This window comes from Lates calcarifer, linkage group LG7_1, assembly GCF_001640805.2.
Source record: "Lates calcarifer isolate ASB-BC8 linkage group LG7_1, TLL_Latcal_v3, whole genome shotgun sequence".
Lineage (NCBI taxonomy): Eukaryota > Metazoa > Chordata > Actinopteri > Centropomidae > Lates > Lates calcarifer.
In genome coordinates, this window is record NC_066839.1 from 20,316,075 (window position 1) to 20,333,671 (window position 17,597).

The following is a 17,597-nucleotide window of genomic DNA, read 5'->3' on the forward strand; positions in this document are numbered from 1 at the left end:
TGTTGCTACACACTAGATAGATAGATAGATAGACAGATAGATAGATACTTTATTCATCTGCACGGGAAATTCACAGTTCCAGCAGCATCAACAGACTTAAGATAAAAGGTCAAAGGCATGCAATAAATACTGGCAATAATAATAAAAACACTGCTAATTAAATTAAAGAGCCACATGGTGTGGGGGAGGAACGATCTCCTCAGTCTGAGTCCTCTGTCTGAAGATGGTGCTGTGCAGTGGATGTAGTGGATTGTCCATGATCGACAGGAGCCTGCTCAGCATCCATTGCTCTGCCACAGATGTCAGGCTGTCAAGCTCTGTGCCCACAACAGAGCCCACCTTCCTCACCAGTTTGTCCAGACGTGAGGCGTCCCTCTTCTTGATGCTCCCCCCCCAGCACACCACCGCATAGAGGAGGGCGCTCGCCACAACAGTGATAGAACATCTGCAGCAGCTTCTTGCAGATGTTGATGAAGGTCGCCAGCCTTTAGAGGAAGTAGTCAGCTCTGTCCTCTTCTGCACAGAGCATCTGTGTTTGCAGTCCAGTCCAGTTTATCATCCAGCAGCACTCCTAGGTATTTGTACATCTGTGCAAACTCCACACAGTCACCTTTAATGCACACAGGTACCGGGTGAGGCCTGGGCCTCCTGAAATCATCACCATCTCCCTGGTCTTGGTGGTGTTGAGGTGCAGGTGGTTGGAGTTGCACCATGTGACAAAGTCCTGGATCAGTTTCCTGTACTCCTCCTCCTGTCCACCCCTGATACAGCCAAAAAGAACTCATCTGTCTGTAAAGGCAAACTTTTCCTTCAGCTTTATGGTTATATAATAAAATATATATGCTCATGTTAATCAGTGCTTCCTCTCATCATCTGATCTCTGCAGAAATAATAAAGTTGACCTGTCACTTACATACAGCCTTCAAGTAAAGTTCAGAGATCAGGAGTCTGTCAATGTTTGTTCTGCTTGTGGATCTGGATTTTCTATATCATGGGAGACACGAGAAACAGCACTCTTTATCAGTTGTGTATGGCTCTTAAAAGAGCCGTTGTTGTATTAGTTGTTTCCAGCAGATTTACTTAGCCTTGGCGGGCTTCTCGGTCTTCTTGGGCAGGAGAACAGCCTGGATGTTGGGCAGAACACCGCCCTGAGCGATGGTGACTCCGCCGAGCAGCTTGTTCAACTCCTCGTCGTTGCGGACGGCCAGCTGCAGGTGACGGGGGATGATACGAGTCTTCTTGTTGTCACGGGCAGCGTTTCCAGCCAGCTCCAGGATCTCAGCGGTCAAGTACTCCAGCACCGCCGCCAGATAAACGGGGGCACCGGCACCAACACGCTCGGCATAGTTTCCTTTCCTCAGCAGCCTGTGAACACGGCCGACTGGGAACTGGAGTCCGGCACGAGAGGAGCGGGTCTTTGCCTTAGCTCTGGCTTTTCCGCCGGTTTTGCCTCGTCCACTCATTTTACTGATTTTCTCTTCTATCTCAACTCAGACAAACTGTGAGGCCAAGCAGCCAAAACCCTCCGTTATATGTCCACCAGAGAGCGCGGAGACGGTTCCTGTGGACCAACCAGAGAAGAGACTCCCAGCAGGAGCGCTACTGAATTTTGGCGGACATTTTGAAATGATTTTTTTTTGCTCCAATGGGCAGCCGAGATTGATGCGGTGGGTCGCTCCTGAAGGCGGTGCTGAGCTCCAGTAAGAGTCCCTCACCAATCAGGAGCCGGAACTCCGAGGGAGCGTCATCATCTCGACAGCCGGTCCCTCAGTTTAAAAGCAGCGCATCATTCACACTTCCCCACTTTTTCTTTAACAAAAAAGGCGAAATGGCAAGAACTAAACAAACCGCTCGTAAATCTACTGGAGGCAAAGCTCCCAGAAAGCAGCTGGCCACTAAGGCTGCCCGTAAGAGCGCCCCGGCCACCGGCGGCGTGAAGAAGCCTCACCGTTACAGGCCCGGTACCGTGGCTCTGAGAGAGATCCGTCGTTACCAGAAATCCACCGAGCTGCTTGATCCGCAAGCTGCCCTTCCAGCGCCTGGTCAGAGAGATCGCTCAGGACTTCAAGACCGACCTGCGCTTCCAGAGCTCCGCCGTCATGGCTCTGCAGGAGGCCAGCGAGGCTTATCTGGTCGGTCTGTTCGAGGACACCAACCTGTGCGCCATCCACGCTAAGAGAGTGACCATCATGCCCAAGGACATCCAGCTAGCCCGCCGCATCCGCGGAGAGAGAGCTTAAACTGTCTGCTCCCTGTTTCACTAACAACAACAACAACAACGGCTCTTTTAAGAGCCACTTCACCCTGAACTCAGGAGCAATGTTTTCTGTTGGCAAATGCAATTGACGTAATAATCCCCCAGATGTGTGGGAGGCCAGTGTAACACAACATGCTACCTAGGTCCCTCATCACAGGATACCCTCAAAAGTGTCTTAGAGCCATTCTACCGAATAGGTGTCATCATCCCAGGAAATTATGTGTATGAATGAAAATTGACTGTAAAGTACATCTTATTAAATGTGTCCTGTACATTTATCTAATTTTGAATTTGAGATATATAACTGAAAACATTAATGAAAACTACTTAGGACACTGAAAAAATAGTATTTGTTACCTGCCCCTGCTCTCTAACACTACACTTTAGCATGAAATATAATGATTAAAATAATTAAGAAATTGTTTGATTTTGTTAGTTTTTTTTTGTTTGTTTGTTTGTTTTGTTGTTTTTCCATCCTTGTGTGACTCCTCCTTTTAATAATCCATAATATTTTAGTTAAAATACACATTTTAGTCATGTCTCTGGGCTCACTCCTCCCTGTTACCTGAACATTCCCTGTTACCCCATTTGAAAGGCTCTTCAAAAGATCATGCAAATTTGTTTTCATGAATTTATTGTAATTCTAGGCTCAAACACTATTTGGATGTAGTTTTTGCAACTGAAGCATTTAGTTTTTTGTAGACAAGCAATAATTTGTTGATTTTAGGTGCAAGTAGTCAATGCAGAGATCTGAGACTTATGTAATATCTTCAGTTTTTTGTCTTTCTTACCTTTTGTAGAAGAGGATGGAGGGAACCCATATCATGAAGAATAAGATGTGCAGGTCTGAAATCACAAAAGCAACAACTGAAGAGGTTGAGTGTCAGCTTAATTAAATGTAAGGAAAGACCACCTGGTATTGGCAACTTAGATGGTAAATGATGGAAAATTCATTAAAATGGTGGCTAATTTAATAGCTGTTAGCTGCCAGTCTATAATATTATTAATTTCAGTTTTGAAAAATGTGTTTGCCCTCAGGCATGCAAGACAGAAAAAGTCATTCCACTTTCAAAGAATTCTGCTGCACCAATTTCTGCAAAAACAGTCCTCCTATAAGTTTGTTACCAACATTAGGAAAGGTAATGGAGAGAATACTTTCTGATCAAATCCAAACTTATTTTGAAGTTAATAACTTAATCACAGACCATCAACACACATACAGGCTGGTTATTCTGCATGCACAGCTTTAATACTAATAACAGATGATTGGCTTTGCAGAGCAAGTCTGCAAGTGAAGTCTCAGCTGCATTAGTCCAAAATGTTGTGGGTATATGGGTATATTAAGGACTTGCAAATTAAATGCAATTAGTAAAAATCATGACATGCCATTTAATGTCAGTTTCAAGTTCCCTGTCTTCTTGAGACTGACTGATAGAGGGTATGATGCAAGAGTATGATGTAATGATATGTCTTTTTAAATTACTGACAGCTTAATGACAGAATCTTCAAGGCCCTGAACATTAAACATGCAGTGTCCAGTGCATACCATCCCCAAAGCAATGGCCAAGTAAGTGTGTTACCACATACATCCATTTGTTTCAGTGTGCTGGGACACTGAGATCTGTATAACACAAAAAGGGATAGGTCAACATTATTCAGGCTGTTAATCTTTTGTGTGCTTGGAATGTGTATTAGTCATTTTTACTGTGTATTTTCATGAGGACAAGCACACCAACTAAAACATTAAGTGTGCCATATGACAATATGTCAGTGAGGAGCACAGTAACTGGGATGTCCATCTACAGGCCATTGAATACGGGATCAACACTGCAAATCAGGTGGGTTTTTTATGGAAACCACTAATTGACAACACATTTTAGTGAGATAGGTTTTTCTGCATGACATGTAACATTTCGTTTTCAGAATTGGACATTTCCTAACATCACCTTAACTGTCGTTGTATAGCGGAGTGAAATCTTCATGTAGTCATCAAGAAGGTTCACCCGGGGCTTTTCTGTGTGGAGTTTAAGAGGAGTCTGTGTGGGCTCTCTCCACGTACTCTGGCTTCCTCCCACAGTCCAAATGTAACGGGTGTGTGGCTGGGGGCATGAAGAAGGCGGGACTCAAGCATGGTTTCCTCTGCTCATTTAATCCTGAAGAAAACATTAAAACACATTGTTTGACTTCTGTTGTTTTCTTCTGCGCCTCTGCTCCCTCAGTAATATAAACCGGGACTGTGAGGGCAGAGGGGAGGGGCTACAGAAGCCCAGGAGATACACAAAAGGAAGAAGGCAATTTCCACATAAAGAATTTATAAAATGATGGTAAATGAAAATATCTCATTGAGATAAAATCAATAAATCATAAAATGATAAATAAAACTTACAAATTGGAAATAATAATTCATTTATTGTCTTTATGTGTTGACCCTATGTTAATCGCAGCATGTATCCTGTCACAGTTTGCAGGTTCAGTTTATCATAGCTATGTGCTCAGTACATGCATGTGTATGACCAGACTTTTCTACGTGTAGAATGTAAATCATGTAATTCTTTTTTTTTTTTCGGTGAACTGACAGAGACACCAGATGTTAGGTTAAGAGCACCTGGTGTATCTTCACAAGACTTAGGAAAAGTTCGCCTTTACAGACTGAGTGCGTGGCTCTTAAAAGAGCCGTTGGATTGTTGTAGCGGAGCAGCAGAGCTGTTTACTTGGAGCTGGTGTACTTGGTCACAGCCTTGGTGCCCTCAGACACGGCGTGCTTGGCCAGCTCACCGGGCAGTAGGAGACGCACAGCGGTCTGGATCTCCCTGGAGGTGATGGTGGAGCGCTTGTTGTAGTGAGCCAGGCGAGACGCTTCAGCAGCGATGCGTTCAAAGATGTCGTTGACAAACGAGTTCATGATGCTCATGGCCTTGGAGGAGATAGCCGGTGTCGGGGTGGACCTGTTTCAGGACCTTGTAGACGTAGATGGCGTAGCTCTCCTTCCTGGTCTTTCTCTTCTTCTTGCCGCCCTTGCTGGCGGTCTTGGTAACAGCTTTCTTTGAGCCCTTCTTAGGGGCGGACTTGGCGGGTTCAGGCATTCTGTTCACTCACTGATTCACACGAACGACTATAAACCCGCTGACGGGATTGACTGAATTTATAAAAGGCTCTATGCAAATACGACTGTGTGGTCCCCGTCCTGTGATTGGTTGAACTGCTCAAATGGAGGGTCGTGATTTCATGGTGACGTTCCTTTGTTTACTTCTTGGGAACTCACATAAAGGAAAAAAAAAAAAAAAAAAAAAAAAAAGATATTAATATTCAAGTTAGACTGGAAAAGACAAAGTGGGTTTGATTATTTGTATTACACTTTAAAACACGCAACAACAAAAATACTATTATTCTTATTATAAAACAAAAACTTTCATCTTCATATTCTCCCTCCAGCCAACGAAATGAAAAATCCACAACCCTGCTCTTTGGATGTGACAGCTAGAAAACAACTGATCTGAGGCACAAACTGTGCCTTGAACATATCAGACAAAGCACCCTCATACTGTTGATTGAACTCAGTGAAACTTGGTCTGAAAACAGCTACAGTCTACATTCATCAGACATAGAAAACAAATCCTGTAGACATTCTATGAAAAAAATAAATAAATAAATAAATAATGTATCGAAAATGAACATAATCGACAATATAACAAAAAGTGCATTTCATTTTTGTAACTTCTCCCAGATCACGCAGGTAACACTGTATTGTCCTTTGGTACTGAATGGATTCTGGAAGCGTCTAGTTTCCTCTGCCAGAGGTAACAGACGTCTTCTTGGAGTGGATTAACTTTCTTCAAAGAAATCAGGGGATTTTAAATATGGGGGGTATTTATGAGGAGAAAAAAAAAACAAAAAACCAAATTAAATGCTGAAGAACAAAGAGTTAACATTATAATAGTAATAATAAATCACTCACTATTAGTGATGTCTGATAGCTGATCTCTATACACTTTCTGATAGAGCCACATTTATGACTGGTTTAAGAATGTTTATGATTTATTTAAGTAAAAATAAATGGCAACAGTTGATACACCGACCGCGTGCAGTTGTGTTATAAGGGAATGAGCTTTAAATGATCTGGTGTGAAGCAGGAGAATCCTGTGAGAGCTGTAGTTTGATGCCGGTTATTGTTAAACACAACGAAACAATGTTAATAAAACTCAAGTGAGTGAAACGTCCACAATTGATAATTGTTGCAGTGTGCGGTTGTACTGGAGTTTCTCTGTGAGACTGAGAGGAAACGAGCTTTTAATGATCGAGTGTGTGGCTCTTAAAAGAGCCGTTGTGTTGTTGTTGTAACATCAAGTGACAGATTTAACCTCCGAAGCCGTACAGAGTGCGGCCCTGTCTCTTCAGAGCATACACCACGTCCATGGCGGTCACCGTCTTCCTCTTGGCGTGCTCGGTGTAGGTGACGGCATCACGGATCACGTTCTCCAGAAACACCTTCAACACACCGCGAGTCTCCTCGTAGATCAGACCGGAGATACGCTTCACTCCGCCACGGCGAGCCAGACGGCGGATAGCGGGCTTAGTGATTCCCTGGATGTTATCACGGAGAACTTTACGGTGACGCTTAGCGCCTCCTTTACCGAGTCCTTTTCCTCCTTTGCCGCGACCACTCATTGTGACTATTCAGGAAAGATTTCGTGAATGAGTGGAAGTGAGAAGCTCACAGCTATTTACTGCCAGTCTGCGGACGTGAAAGAAGACAGAGGCTCGCATGTTCTTCTTCCTCTGTTGCTTTAATGGCCGTAGTTGATGAAGTCTTTGGTGCATTAGCGCCACCACCTGAAGCAGAACGTGAAACGTCAACCTCTATGGTTTTATCCAGGGTTGGAAAGGAAAAAGCATTAGGATATTTGACAGTAAAAGTAGCAGAACATTATTATTATTATTATTATTATTATATCCTCAGTAAAGGTCAGTCATATGTCTGCTTCTTTGTTTTGTTTTGTATGTCCTTGTTTCCTCAGCTCCCTCATTGTGTTTATTTATCTTCATTTATCTTGTAATCAGTTATGATGTGGCAACAACATTTACACAGTCTTGTTTCGTTTGTAGTCTATGTGAAAACAGACTAAACAAAATGCATGAAATAAACAGCAGAGTGATCAGCAGAGTGAACTGAGTCATATATTATTAGCTGGAAACAGCTCTGATTACTGTCCTCATTAATATGCTGTGTGTTAGTTTGGAGTTTTGGAAAATGGTCATTATATATATAATATAATATTATGATATAATTCTTCTTCATCTTTACCCAGTGAAATTGTTCAAGGCTCTGCCACTGTCTCAGCTGGAGAGAGTTTAGAGACAGGGTTAGGGTTAGAGTTTAGAGATGAAATGAGCACCTCATTTCATCACGTCACATACTTGTTCCAGCTGTCTCTGCTCATGATGCATTTTGGTGGGCAACGACTCTGACACAGCATTTCATGAATCTTGAGGTGTTTATTTTTTTCTATTCGTCCAAAAAAATGTCCACAGGGACTGAATAGTTGGAGTCAAGCCTGTTATTATTCACAGCTCAGTTTTTACTTGAATATTTGATTTATATTTTTGACTCGACTGTGGTGACAGAAAACATCTCTGACTTTTGGAATGGCAGACATTTTGATAGTAATGATCACTGCTGTGGACCACTTTCTCAGACAGTGCTCAGACACCTGCCTAAAGCAGAAATACCACAAAAACTATTAACTTCAAACCTTCTGCTAAATTTCTCAGAGCTGAACTGCACTTGAGTAGCAAAGGCTGGTTAACTCATCTCCCTCCACAATAGACCACAAACATATCAATCATTCCCTGTATGAACACAATTCAGTCACTCTTCCTGCTGTATTTGGATATACTGTTTTCACAAAATTTAGATTTGTAGAATTTTCTCAAATAATGATATTTTCTGGTAAGGGGTTCTACCTGGGTTAGCACGGTGGCGCAGTGGTTAGCACTGTCGCCTCACAGCAAGAATGTTCTGGGTTGTAGCCCGGGGCTTTTCTGTCTGGAGTTCACATGTTCTCTCTGTGCCTGCGTGGTTTCTCTCTGAGTACTCCAGCTTCCTCCCACAGTCCAAACACATCAGTAACTGCTGACTCTAAATTGCCCTGTAGGTGTGAATGAGAGTGTGAATGGTTGTCTGTCTCTATATTTTGGCCCTGTGATGTTCTCATGATCCATACAGGGTGTACCCTGCCTCTCAACCAATGACAGCTGGGATAGGCTCCAGCCCCAACATGACCCTTAATGGATAAGCGCTATAGATAATGAATGGGTGGATGGATGGGTTCTACCTGACTGTGCCTCTATACATTACTGTCTTCTGTATCATTTGTTTTCACTTGTAGTCTGAATTACTAGATGCAGACTGTGTGTAAAAGCCTGCCAGCATTATCCTCCCCTTCTGCTGTCTGCATGTAAATGTTTTCAGTTTTTGCTACAGGAAACTTAAATTGGGCTTTTCTGTGTATTGAATCAACCTAACCTACATGTTTTTGGACTGTGGGAGTAAGACAAAGCATTTGGAGGGTATTGTATGCTACGTGTTTGCTCTGTGTGGTGGTTCCACAGTGTAATGGTTAGCACTCTGGACTTTGAATCCAGAAGTCTGAGTTCAAATCTTGGTGGAACCTTGTTTGAAGTAACTGTTAGGGGACGGTGACAGCAATACTGTGATGTTAAAAGTGCTCCCAGAAAGGTAATGAAATACCTTCCATAACATCCAGCTTAATGTATGTTAGTGCAATTGAAAGTTTAACAAAAGGCTAATGATAAATTTCTGTTTCTGCTCACTGGTGATGTTTTCCAGTTCACCTGCAAATAATTAGCCTATTCATGAATTCAGTGTTCTGTTTATTCTTTTTTTTTTTTTTTTTTTTTTAATTACATATTCATTTACACATGCAAGAACCTGGTCTTGGGGAAAGTGGTGTTGAATTGGTTTTGTCTGCCCACCTCTGTCACTGTGGAGTGAAGGATCTTGGTAGCTGGTTACACCACGTTTTAATGTGTTAAAATGAACAGCAGTCCTCTGAATAACATGTAAGGCCAGCTCGTCTTACTGTTGTCGTGGCGATGGTATCTTAAATAGTGTGACCACGCTCTCAAAAGCCAATACTTTTGTCCTCTGTCATGGCCATGGTACTTACTGATCAAATGTGATAAACTCAGCAGACCATTAGATAAGCAGCGCTCACAGAAAACAGTCCTTCAGTTGTTCACTGGTCGTAGCTGCACTCTAGCAGATGCTGTCAGAGGCAAACTCTCTCTGACCTCTGAACTTTACACCACTCTGCCGTCTGGACTTCAGGAACAAAATCTAACATGGTTTTATGAGGGTATTAGGGAGCAGATTCATCATTTTACAAGTTATTTTGATTTAGTCCAGAAGAATGTATACGTCCACTTTAACATCATAACATTTGTCTCAGTGAGAAAATGTGTCGTCAGTCCTCAAGTGTTTGGCAGCAGAAACAGTCGATGGAACCACGAGGCTCAAAGGACAGTGGTTCCATGGTGTGATGGTTAACACTCTGGACTCTGAATCCAACAACCTGAGTTCAAATCTTAATGGAACCTAATTTTGAAAGGCGTTCACTGCACCACTCTGTTGCTTTGCTGAAAACATGTGAATGATGGGAAGTGATAAAATCAATCAAACTTTCTCTTTAATAGCTCTTTAGTTCTGAACTTGTATTTACAGCTGCAGCACAAATATCTTTGGGATACATTTTTACACAAATGTGCAATCTATGTTACTGAGCAAGGTAGCTTATAGGATCCCAGCCTTTTAGTGGAAAATCGTGTGGCTTTAATAAAGGTGCTTACGGTCAGGATGGCTGAGCGGTGTAAGGCGCTGTGTTCAGGTTGTAGTTTGGGTTCAAAACCCACTTGACATGATGGTTCTCCTCTGATACTACATAGATCAGACAACACTGTGCACAGGATGCAGTCAATTGCGCTGTTCCTAAACCATTTCTAACAAGACTGATGCCAATGTAACACACCTCTGCTGTGGGACAGCTTAGATATTTAATATGAGAATATTTGTTTAAACTGTTACCTTAACATGTGCATTTACCTGTGCTTATTTTTCATTATGTTCCTTGAAATACTGTAACTGTAATGTCCACCCTATTGAATGATGGTGTGATGTCTATATGTGGTAACTTCCTCTGTTCATGCATGTTTTATGTTATAGTCCCAGGCAAGTTTGTATAAAGGTGAAGAGAAGCTGTAAATGGCACTGGAAAGATGTTCACTTAGCAGAAAGTCTTCAGGTGCCTATTAAAACAATTTTAGCTCAAATACTAATTAATTACTAAATACAATTAAACTTTTTTTTTTTTTTAAGTTATTATTATTAAACCTGTCCCACTGCCAAACTGTAGTGCATTCTTATTAAGTTTTATAATTGATACTGAAGTTAATGAGAAAACAGCAGCAGAAAACATTGCTCCTGAGTTCAGGGTGAAGTGGCTCTTAAAAGAGCCGTTGTTGTTGTTGTTGTTGTTAGTGAAACAGGAGCAAATAGTTTAAGCTCTCTCTCCGCGGATGCGGCGAGCCAGCTGGATGTCCTTGGGCATGATGGTCACTCTCTTAGCGTGGATGGCGCACAGGTTGGTGTCCTCGAACAGACCGACCAGATAAGCCTCGCTAGCCTCCTGCAGAGCCATGACGGCGGAGCTCTGGAAGCGCAGGTCGGTCTTGAAGTCCTGAGCGATCTCTCTGACCAGGCGCTGGAAGGGCAGCTTGCGGATCAGCAGCTCGGTGGATTTCTGGTAACGACGGATCTCTCTCAGAGCCACGGTACCGGGCCTGTAACGGTGAGGCTTCTTCACGCCGCCGGTGGCCGGGGCGCTCTTACGTGCAGCCTTAGTGGCCAGCTGCTTTCTGGGAGCTTTGCCTCCGGTAGATTTACGAGCGGTTTGCTTAGTTCTTGCCATTTCTTCTTCTTCTTTGTCGAAACAAGAGAAAAGTGTGACGGTCAGAGGAGACCCGCTGCTCTTAAACTGAGACGCGGTGACGCTGCTTCAGACTTCCGGCTCCTGATTGGTGAGGGACTCCTCCTGGAGCTCAGCACCGCCTTCAGGAGCGACCCACCGCCTCAATCTCCGCTTCGTATTGGAGAAAAGTCTTTTCAAAATGTCCGCCAAAACTCAGAGCAGGCCGCTCCCCTGCTGCTCTGCTGGGAGTCTCTTCTCTGGTTGGTCCACAGGAACCGTCTCGCGCTCTCTGCGGACATATAACGGAGGGTTTTGGCTGCTTGGCCTCACAGTTTGTCTGAGTTGAGACAGAAGAGAAAATCAGTAAAATGAGTGGACGAGGCAAAACCGGCGGAAAAGCCAGAGCTAAGGCAAAGACCCGCTCCATCTCGTGCCGGGCTCCAGTTCCCAGTCGGCCGTGTTCACAGGCTGCTGAGGAAAGGAAACTATGCCGAGCGTGTTGGTGCCGGTGCCCCCGTTTACCTGGCGGCGGTGCTGGAGTACCTGACCGCTGAGATCCTGGAGCTGGCTGGAAACGCTGCCCGTGACAACAAGAAGACTCGTATCATCCCCCGTCACCTGCAGTTGGCCGTCCGCAACGACGAGGAGTTGAACAAGCTGCTCGGCGGAGTCACCATCGCTCAGGGCGGTGTCCTGCCCAACATCCAGGCTGTTCTCCTGCCCAAGAAGACCGAGAAGCCCGCCAAGGCCAAGTAAAGCTGGACACTTGCCGACTGCTGGAAGCCAGACCCCAAAAAGGCTCTTTTAAGAGCCACACACTCTGTCCGATGAAGAGCATTGCTTCTTACTGAAAACACAAACAGACTTTGCTTGATGTCAAAATCTAAAAGTATCACGTGTAATTATAATATTTTAATAATTACACGTGACCAAACCAAGGTCCCTGACAAAACACATTTTGCAGTGTGGTGCACTTTGACCCAGAATATCTCTCTCTCTCTCTCTCTCTCTCTCTCTCTCTCTCTCTCTCTCTCTCTCTCTCACACTCACTCTCACACACACGCTCCAGGCAAAGGAGAGGACAGAGACATGATGCTGAGGCAGAATCAATGACATTGCTCGCTGTAAAATCACAATGCAGGTTTTTTTGTTTGTTTGTTTTTTTTTCCCTGCAGAGTTTCTTGTTTACTTCTGATTTCATAAATGCAAGAATGTGCAAATATTCTACAGCAAATAAAGATGTTTCTCCTGCTATGCCCAGAGTACAGTGTTGCTGATTGCTGGGTGTAGGGTGTATGCATTAGCTGACTTTGTGTGTCTTCTGACAGCAGTATTGTTTTTGAATGAAGTTAAAACAGCGTTGAATCAATTGATTTTCAAAGGTTTTGAGAGTGTAACTTGAATTTTGGAGTTTGTGTTTACTGTGTTTTCATTTCAGAAAAACTGTAACATACACTACTGATCTACTACTACACTCTGGTTAGTGAGATTTCCACAACTTTGTGTTTCTGACATTAAAGCTTGAAACTAATATCTCAAGGAAATTTCAATCGAATGCAATCACCAATCACCTCTCATCCTCTTGGATGGGGCCTTCCTAGACAATAACTAAGTCCAGTTGCGTTCGATTGGAAATTTTCTTGAAGAAGAAAAGCTGGGTGTAATGCTATATTAATGAGAGTATTAATAATCATATCAATAATCAATAATCTGTATATATGAAAAATAACAATCTATATAAAAAGGGACCTGCATGGGGGTGTTCTATTTAACTTGTGAAGAGATGCGACAACTACAATAAATGGGTCTGTTATAGGTAGTAATTAAAGCAAATGTTGGAACTAAAAAAAAACTCTAGATTTGTTTCATTCAAAATTAAGATTCATTTTACAAATAAGTGTCAGTGGGAAGCAGCTCTCTAGTCAAAGTGTGTGTGGCTCTTAAAAGAGCCTTTTTGTAGGTTTTCCATGTTGCAGACTCAGAACAGCTTACTTCTTCTTGGGTGCTGCCTTCTTGGCTTTGGGCTTGGCAGCCTTCTTGGCGGGGGCCTTCTTGGCTGCGGGTGCCTTCTTTACTTTGGGCTTTGCGGCTTTCTTTGCGGGAGCCTTCTTGGGCTCTTGGTGGCCTTCTTGGGGCTCTTTGCTACTTTCTTGGCCGCTGCGGGTTTCTTGACCTTCTTCGGGGACTTCTTGGCGGCTGCTGGCTTCTTGGCCGCTGCGGGTTTCTTGGCGGCGGGCTTCTTGGCTTTAGGAGCGGCTTTCTTAACCGGCTTCGTTGCCTTGGTATCAGCCTTCTTGCTCATCTTGAAGGAACCGGAGGCCCCGGTTCCTTTGACCTGAGTCAGGCTCCCTTGGCCACCAGGCTCTTGATGGCGGTCTTGATGCGGGCCTTGTTCTTCTCCACATCGTAGCCTCCGGCAGCCAGAGCCTTCTTCAGAGCAGCCGCCGACACGCCGCCTCGCTCCTTGGAAGCGGCCACGGCTTTCAGGATCTGCTCCCCGACGGTGGGACCGGTCTTCTTCGGCTTAGAAGCCTTCTTCTTTGCGGCTTTAGCTGGAGCGGCGGCTGGAGCTGCGGCTGGTGCTACTTCTGCCATTTTTTCTTTCCTCGGTTACGTTCCTCCTCACTACGGGACGAAAGTCAGAGTGTGTAGCAGCCTGCAGCAGGAAGCTGTACTTAAACACACCATGAGAACCGTGGAGAGTCAACTCAGCTCGGCGCTCCTCCGTGCAGTCTGAACACCGGGACACTTGTGTTTTCTCCTCACCGGTAAAACACTCAGAAATCACCGAGGGAGCAGCGCTGCAGGCTGCCAGCGAAGTGAGCCGACAGCGGCCGCGTGTCTCTTCGTATTGAAGCCGCTCAGAGCTCCGATCATCTCTGTATTTTCTCTGTGGAGCCCTCAAACATCGTCTGTTCACCGCGGTGGTTCGCGCTGCGTCGCGACTTTTCCCACTTACTTCTCTCCTAAAATGGTTTAAAATGCACCAGAGCTCCAGCAGAATCACTTTTCCCGCTGCTTCACATGTTTGTTCGGTGATTCTGACTAAAAACAACCGTCTGTGGATGAGCTGTTTGTAATAAACCGAAGCTGATCTGGTCGCAGCAAACACACTGGTGATGACCGAGGCTTATGGCGCTCATCAGCCAGACTTCATATCAGGACCGGTTCATGTCTTCAATATAACAGATCAAACTGTCACACTGATCAATATATCACTGATCAACATATCACTGATCAACTGTAAATGATTTCACCATGGTGAATGTATTATTTTGTACCGTGGGAGGAGCTGCAGCATTAAATAACATGGCGGACCTCAGACCCTATAGTGAATCATCCTCTAGTTTGGGTCCAGGACACAGACAGACACCCTCTCCGCGTTTAAGATTACGCTTAAACGTGTTTATTTTTAATGAAGCTTAGAGTCAGGGCTTTCTCGGGCCTTAACCATGCTCTAATTGTGCTGATAGACCCAGATTGCCGGAGGACTTCCCACGATGCACTGAGCGACTTTATCTTACTCCCCCTCACCACCTGTATTCACTCATATCCCATTCATGAATGTTACTAACTTGATTTCTCTCTTATTCTGCAGGTATCTGGCACTGTACAGTCTGGATCTGTGACTGCAAACCTGCTCAAAACCCACTGTTATTATTATTATTATTACTACTGTTGTTGTTGTTGTTGTTGTTAGTAGTAGTAGTAATAGTAGTAGTCATAGTAATAGTATTCATATTATTCGTATTATAGGTTTATTATATACAGACATGGAACAGACAGTTACCACTTTCCCTTTTCTTTCTTCAGTCACCAGAGAACAAGCTGGATGAGGCCTTGACTGACGTGACTGTGATGGACGGTCATGTGTGTTCAAAATGTAAAAAGACCTGTCCAGTCCAAATACAGTGGTATGTGAAATGGGGGAGCACCTTCTAAGCTTCACACATTTCAGTCCATGAGCATCGTCATCATCATCATCAATCACTGATAACAGTGTTTATCAGCTAACAGTCTGTGGAGCTACCTGCATCATCAGGCAGTCTCAACAAATCCAAAATATCATGGTAGACACTATTGTGGAATAACTCACTCCCTTGATACAAAGAATATAACCCAATAATATTTACACAGTATCAGACGACTGAGTATGAGTATGACTGGAGTCTTTGTGTACCCCTGCCTGATCTGTCTTCAGGTGAGAACTTTTCATTTCTTAAAAGACGCTCTGCACACCTGACTGCAGTCTGATGAAAAACTCTTGCCTCAGACCTGGTTTTAGTGCAGTGTTCATCAAATGAGTATGAGATTACGAAGCACATTACATCAACATCTACCAACGTGCAAATAATGAGGCACTCGTGGACAAGTAAGTTAATAGTTGTTACTGTGTAGGAACATGTCGTGGTCATTTAATTACAGTTTATTATATTATGTGATTCAGTATGAAGCTGAAAGGAAAATTCGCCTTTACAGACTGAGTGTGTGGCTCTTAAAAGAGCCGTTGGATTGTTGTAGCGGAGCAGCAGAGCGGTTTACTTGGAGCTGGTGTACTTGGTCACAGCCTTGGTGCCCTCAGACACGGCGTGCTTGGCCAGCTCACCGGGCAGCAGGAGACGCACAGCGGTCTGGATCTCCCTGGAGGTGATGGTGGAGCGCTTGTTGTAGTGAGCCAGGCGAGACGCTTCAGCAGCGATGCGCTCAAAGATGTCGTTGACAAACGAGTTCATGATGCTCATGGCCTTGGAGGAGATACCGGTGTCGGGGTGGACCTGTTTCAGGACCTTGTAGACGTAGATGGCGTAACTCTCCTTCCTGGTCTTTCTCTTCTTCTTGCCGCCCTTGCTGGCGGTCTTGGTAACAGCTTTCTTTGAGCCCTTTTTGGGCGCGGACTTGGCGGGTTCAGGCATTCTGTTCGCTCACTGATTCACACGAACGAATATAGACCCACTGGCGGGATTGACTGAATTTATAAAAGGCTCTATGCAAATACGACTGTGTGGTCCCCGTCCTGTGATTGGTTGAACTGCTCAAATGGAGGGTCGTGATTTCATGGTGACGTTCCTTTCGTTTAATTTGGCGCCCAGTTTGGAGACAATATATGCACAGAGAAGAGTGTGTTGGAATATTGCATGCTTTGTAATAACAATGATTTATCTTATATACTTGATGTGATTAGTCTGTAGCTTTAGCTGTACGGCTTTACTCATCAAGGATGACCTGATGAATTTACTGTTATATTCCCACGGTAAATACCTTCCTGAAGAGGAAGTTGGCAAATGGTATCTTCATCAGCACAGGAGATTACACCCAGTTGTATTATCAATAGTATCAATTGTTCTGTGAAAGTTCAATCAGAGGGTCAGAGGCATATCACAAAGTATAAAAAGGAGGTGAAACGTTTGGTCGGGGGGCACACCTCTGAACTGCTTACTGCCGTGTGGTTCTGTGTGTTGCTTCCTCTCTAGAGATTAAACATTCTGGTGCATGCTACCTTGCCAGTTAACAGCAACAAAAACCTTCGTCCTGTCCTAAAACATCTTCCTATCAAATATTCTCCCTCCAGCCAACAAAATGAAAAATCAACAACCCTGCTGTGTGACAGCCATATAAACATAATTTAGGCAGATCTGAGGCACAAACTGCTTTGACATATCAAACATAAAGCACCCTCATACTGTTAACACAAAGTGAGCTCAGTGAAATTTTATCTGAAAACAGGAATAGAAAATTAAATGAGGAGATACTGCAGTCATTTTGTCTACTATTGTGATATAATGGATGTTAGAACAAAAAATCCTTTTCTAAAAATCAGGAAACTTAAATATGGGTAGTATTTATGAAGAAATACTTAACTAAAAGCTAAAGAACAAAGGACATAAAATTATGTTCATCAGTGTATCAGGGGTGTCTGTGAACTGTAGTTTGATGAAATTGTTATCAAACAGCAAAATAAAGTCACTGGGTAAGCTTTTCACAGTTACTCACGCTATATACAGTGAGAAATAAAAAGGCATAAGCATAGTGAGTGTATTGCACAGGATGGTTGTACAGTTAAACGAACCGTTAAAGGAAATAATTAATAAATTGTTGCAGTGTGCGGTTGTACTGAGTTTACTCAGTGAGATGAGAGAAAACGAGCTCTTAATGATCGAGTGTGTGGCTCTTAAAAGAGCCGTTGTGTTGTTGTGACATCAGGTGACGGATTTAACCTCCGAAGCCGTACAGAGTGCGGCCCTGTCTCTTCAGAGCATACACCACGTCCATGGCGGTCACCGTCTTCCTCTTGGCGTGCTCGGTGTAGGTGACGGCATCACGGATCACGTTCTCCAGAAACACCTTCAACACACCGC

At 43.8% G+C, this 17,597-nt stretch overlaps 3 protein-coding genes and 4 pseudogenes across 3 annotated transcripts; 2 read left to right on the plus strand and 5 right to left on the minus strand.

Annotated features, from left to right (window-relative positions):
• Window positions 1-1,016: 1,016 nt before the first annotated feature.
• LOC108901754 (histone H2A) lies at window positions 1,017-1,514 on the minus strand. Its single transcript, XM_018703371.2, has one exon. The coding sequence runs from the start codon at window positions 1,461-1,463 to the stop codon at window positions 1,077-1,079; it is 387 nt and encodes a 128-aa protein (XP_018558887.1). The 5' UTR covers window positions 1,464-1,514; the 3' UTR covers window positions 1,017-1,076.
• A 280-nt stretch (window positions 1,515-1,794) lies between these two features.
• LOC108901753 (histone H3, embryonic-like) lies at window positions 1,795-2,176 on the plus strand. Its single transcript, XM_018703370.2, has one exon. The coding sequence runs from the start codon at window positions 1,829-1,831 to the stop codon at window positions 2,174-2,176; it is 348 nt and encodes a 115-aa protein (XP_018558886.2). The 5' UTR covers window positions 1,795-1,828.
• Window positions 2,177-4,911: 2,735 nt separating this feature from the next.
• On the minus strand, window positions 4,912-5,387 carry LOC108901760 (histone H2B 1/2-like; annotated as a pseudogene).
• Window positions 5,388-6,552: 1,165 nt separating this feature from the next.
• LOC108901764 (histone H3-like) lies at window positions 6,553-11,281 on the minus strand (annotated as a pseudogene).
• Window positions 11,282-11,499: 218 nt separating this feature from the next.
• LOC108901756 (histone H2A-like) lies at window positions 11,500-12,078 on the plus strand (annotated as a pseudogene).
• Window positions 12,079-13,089: 1,011 nt separating this feature from the next.
• LOC108901750 (histone H1-like) lies at window positions 13,090-13,913 on the minus strand (annotated as a pseudogene).
• Window positions 13,914-15,723: 1,810 nt separating this feature from the next.
• LOC108901761 (histone H2B 1/2-like) lies at window positions 15,724-16,195 on the minus strand. Its single transcript, XM_018703377.2, has one exon. The coding sequence runs from the start codon at window positions 16,152-16,154 to the stop codon at window positions 15,780-15,782; it is 375 nt and encodes a 124-aa protein (XP_018558893.1). The 5' UTR covers window positions 16,155-16,195; the 3' UTR covers window positions 15,724-15,779.
• Between the last annotated feature and the right edge of the window lie 1,402 nt (window positions 16,196-17,597).

Coding starts and splice junctions, on each gene's coding strand:
- LOC108901754 (XM_018703371.2), bottom strand. CDS start 1,463: ATGAGTGGACGAGGCAAAACCGGCGGAAAAGCCAGAGCTAAGGCAAAG.
- LOC108901761 (XM_018703377.2), bottom strand. CDS start 16,154: ATGCCTGAACCCGCCAAGTCCGCGCCCAAAAAGGGCTCAAAGAAAGCT.
- LOC108901753 (XM_018703370.2), top strand. CDS start 1,829: ATGGCAAGAACTAAACAAACCGCTCGTAAATCTACTGGAGGCAAAGCT.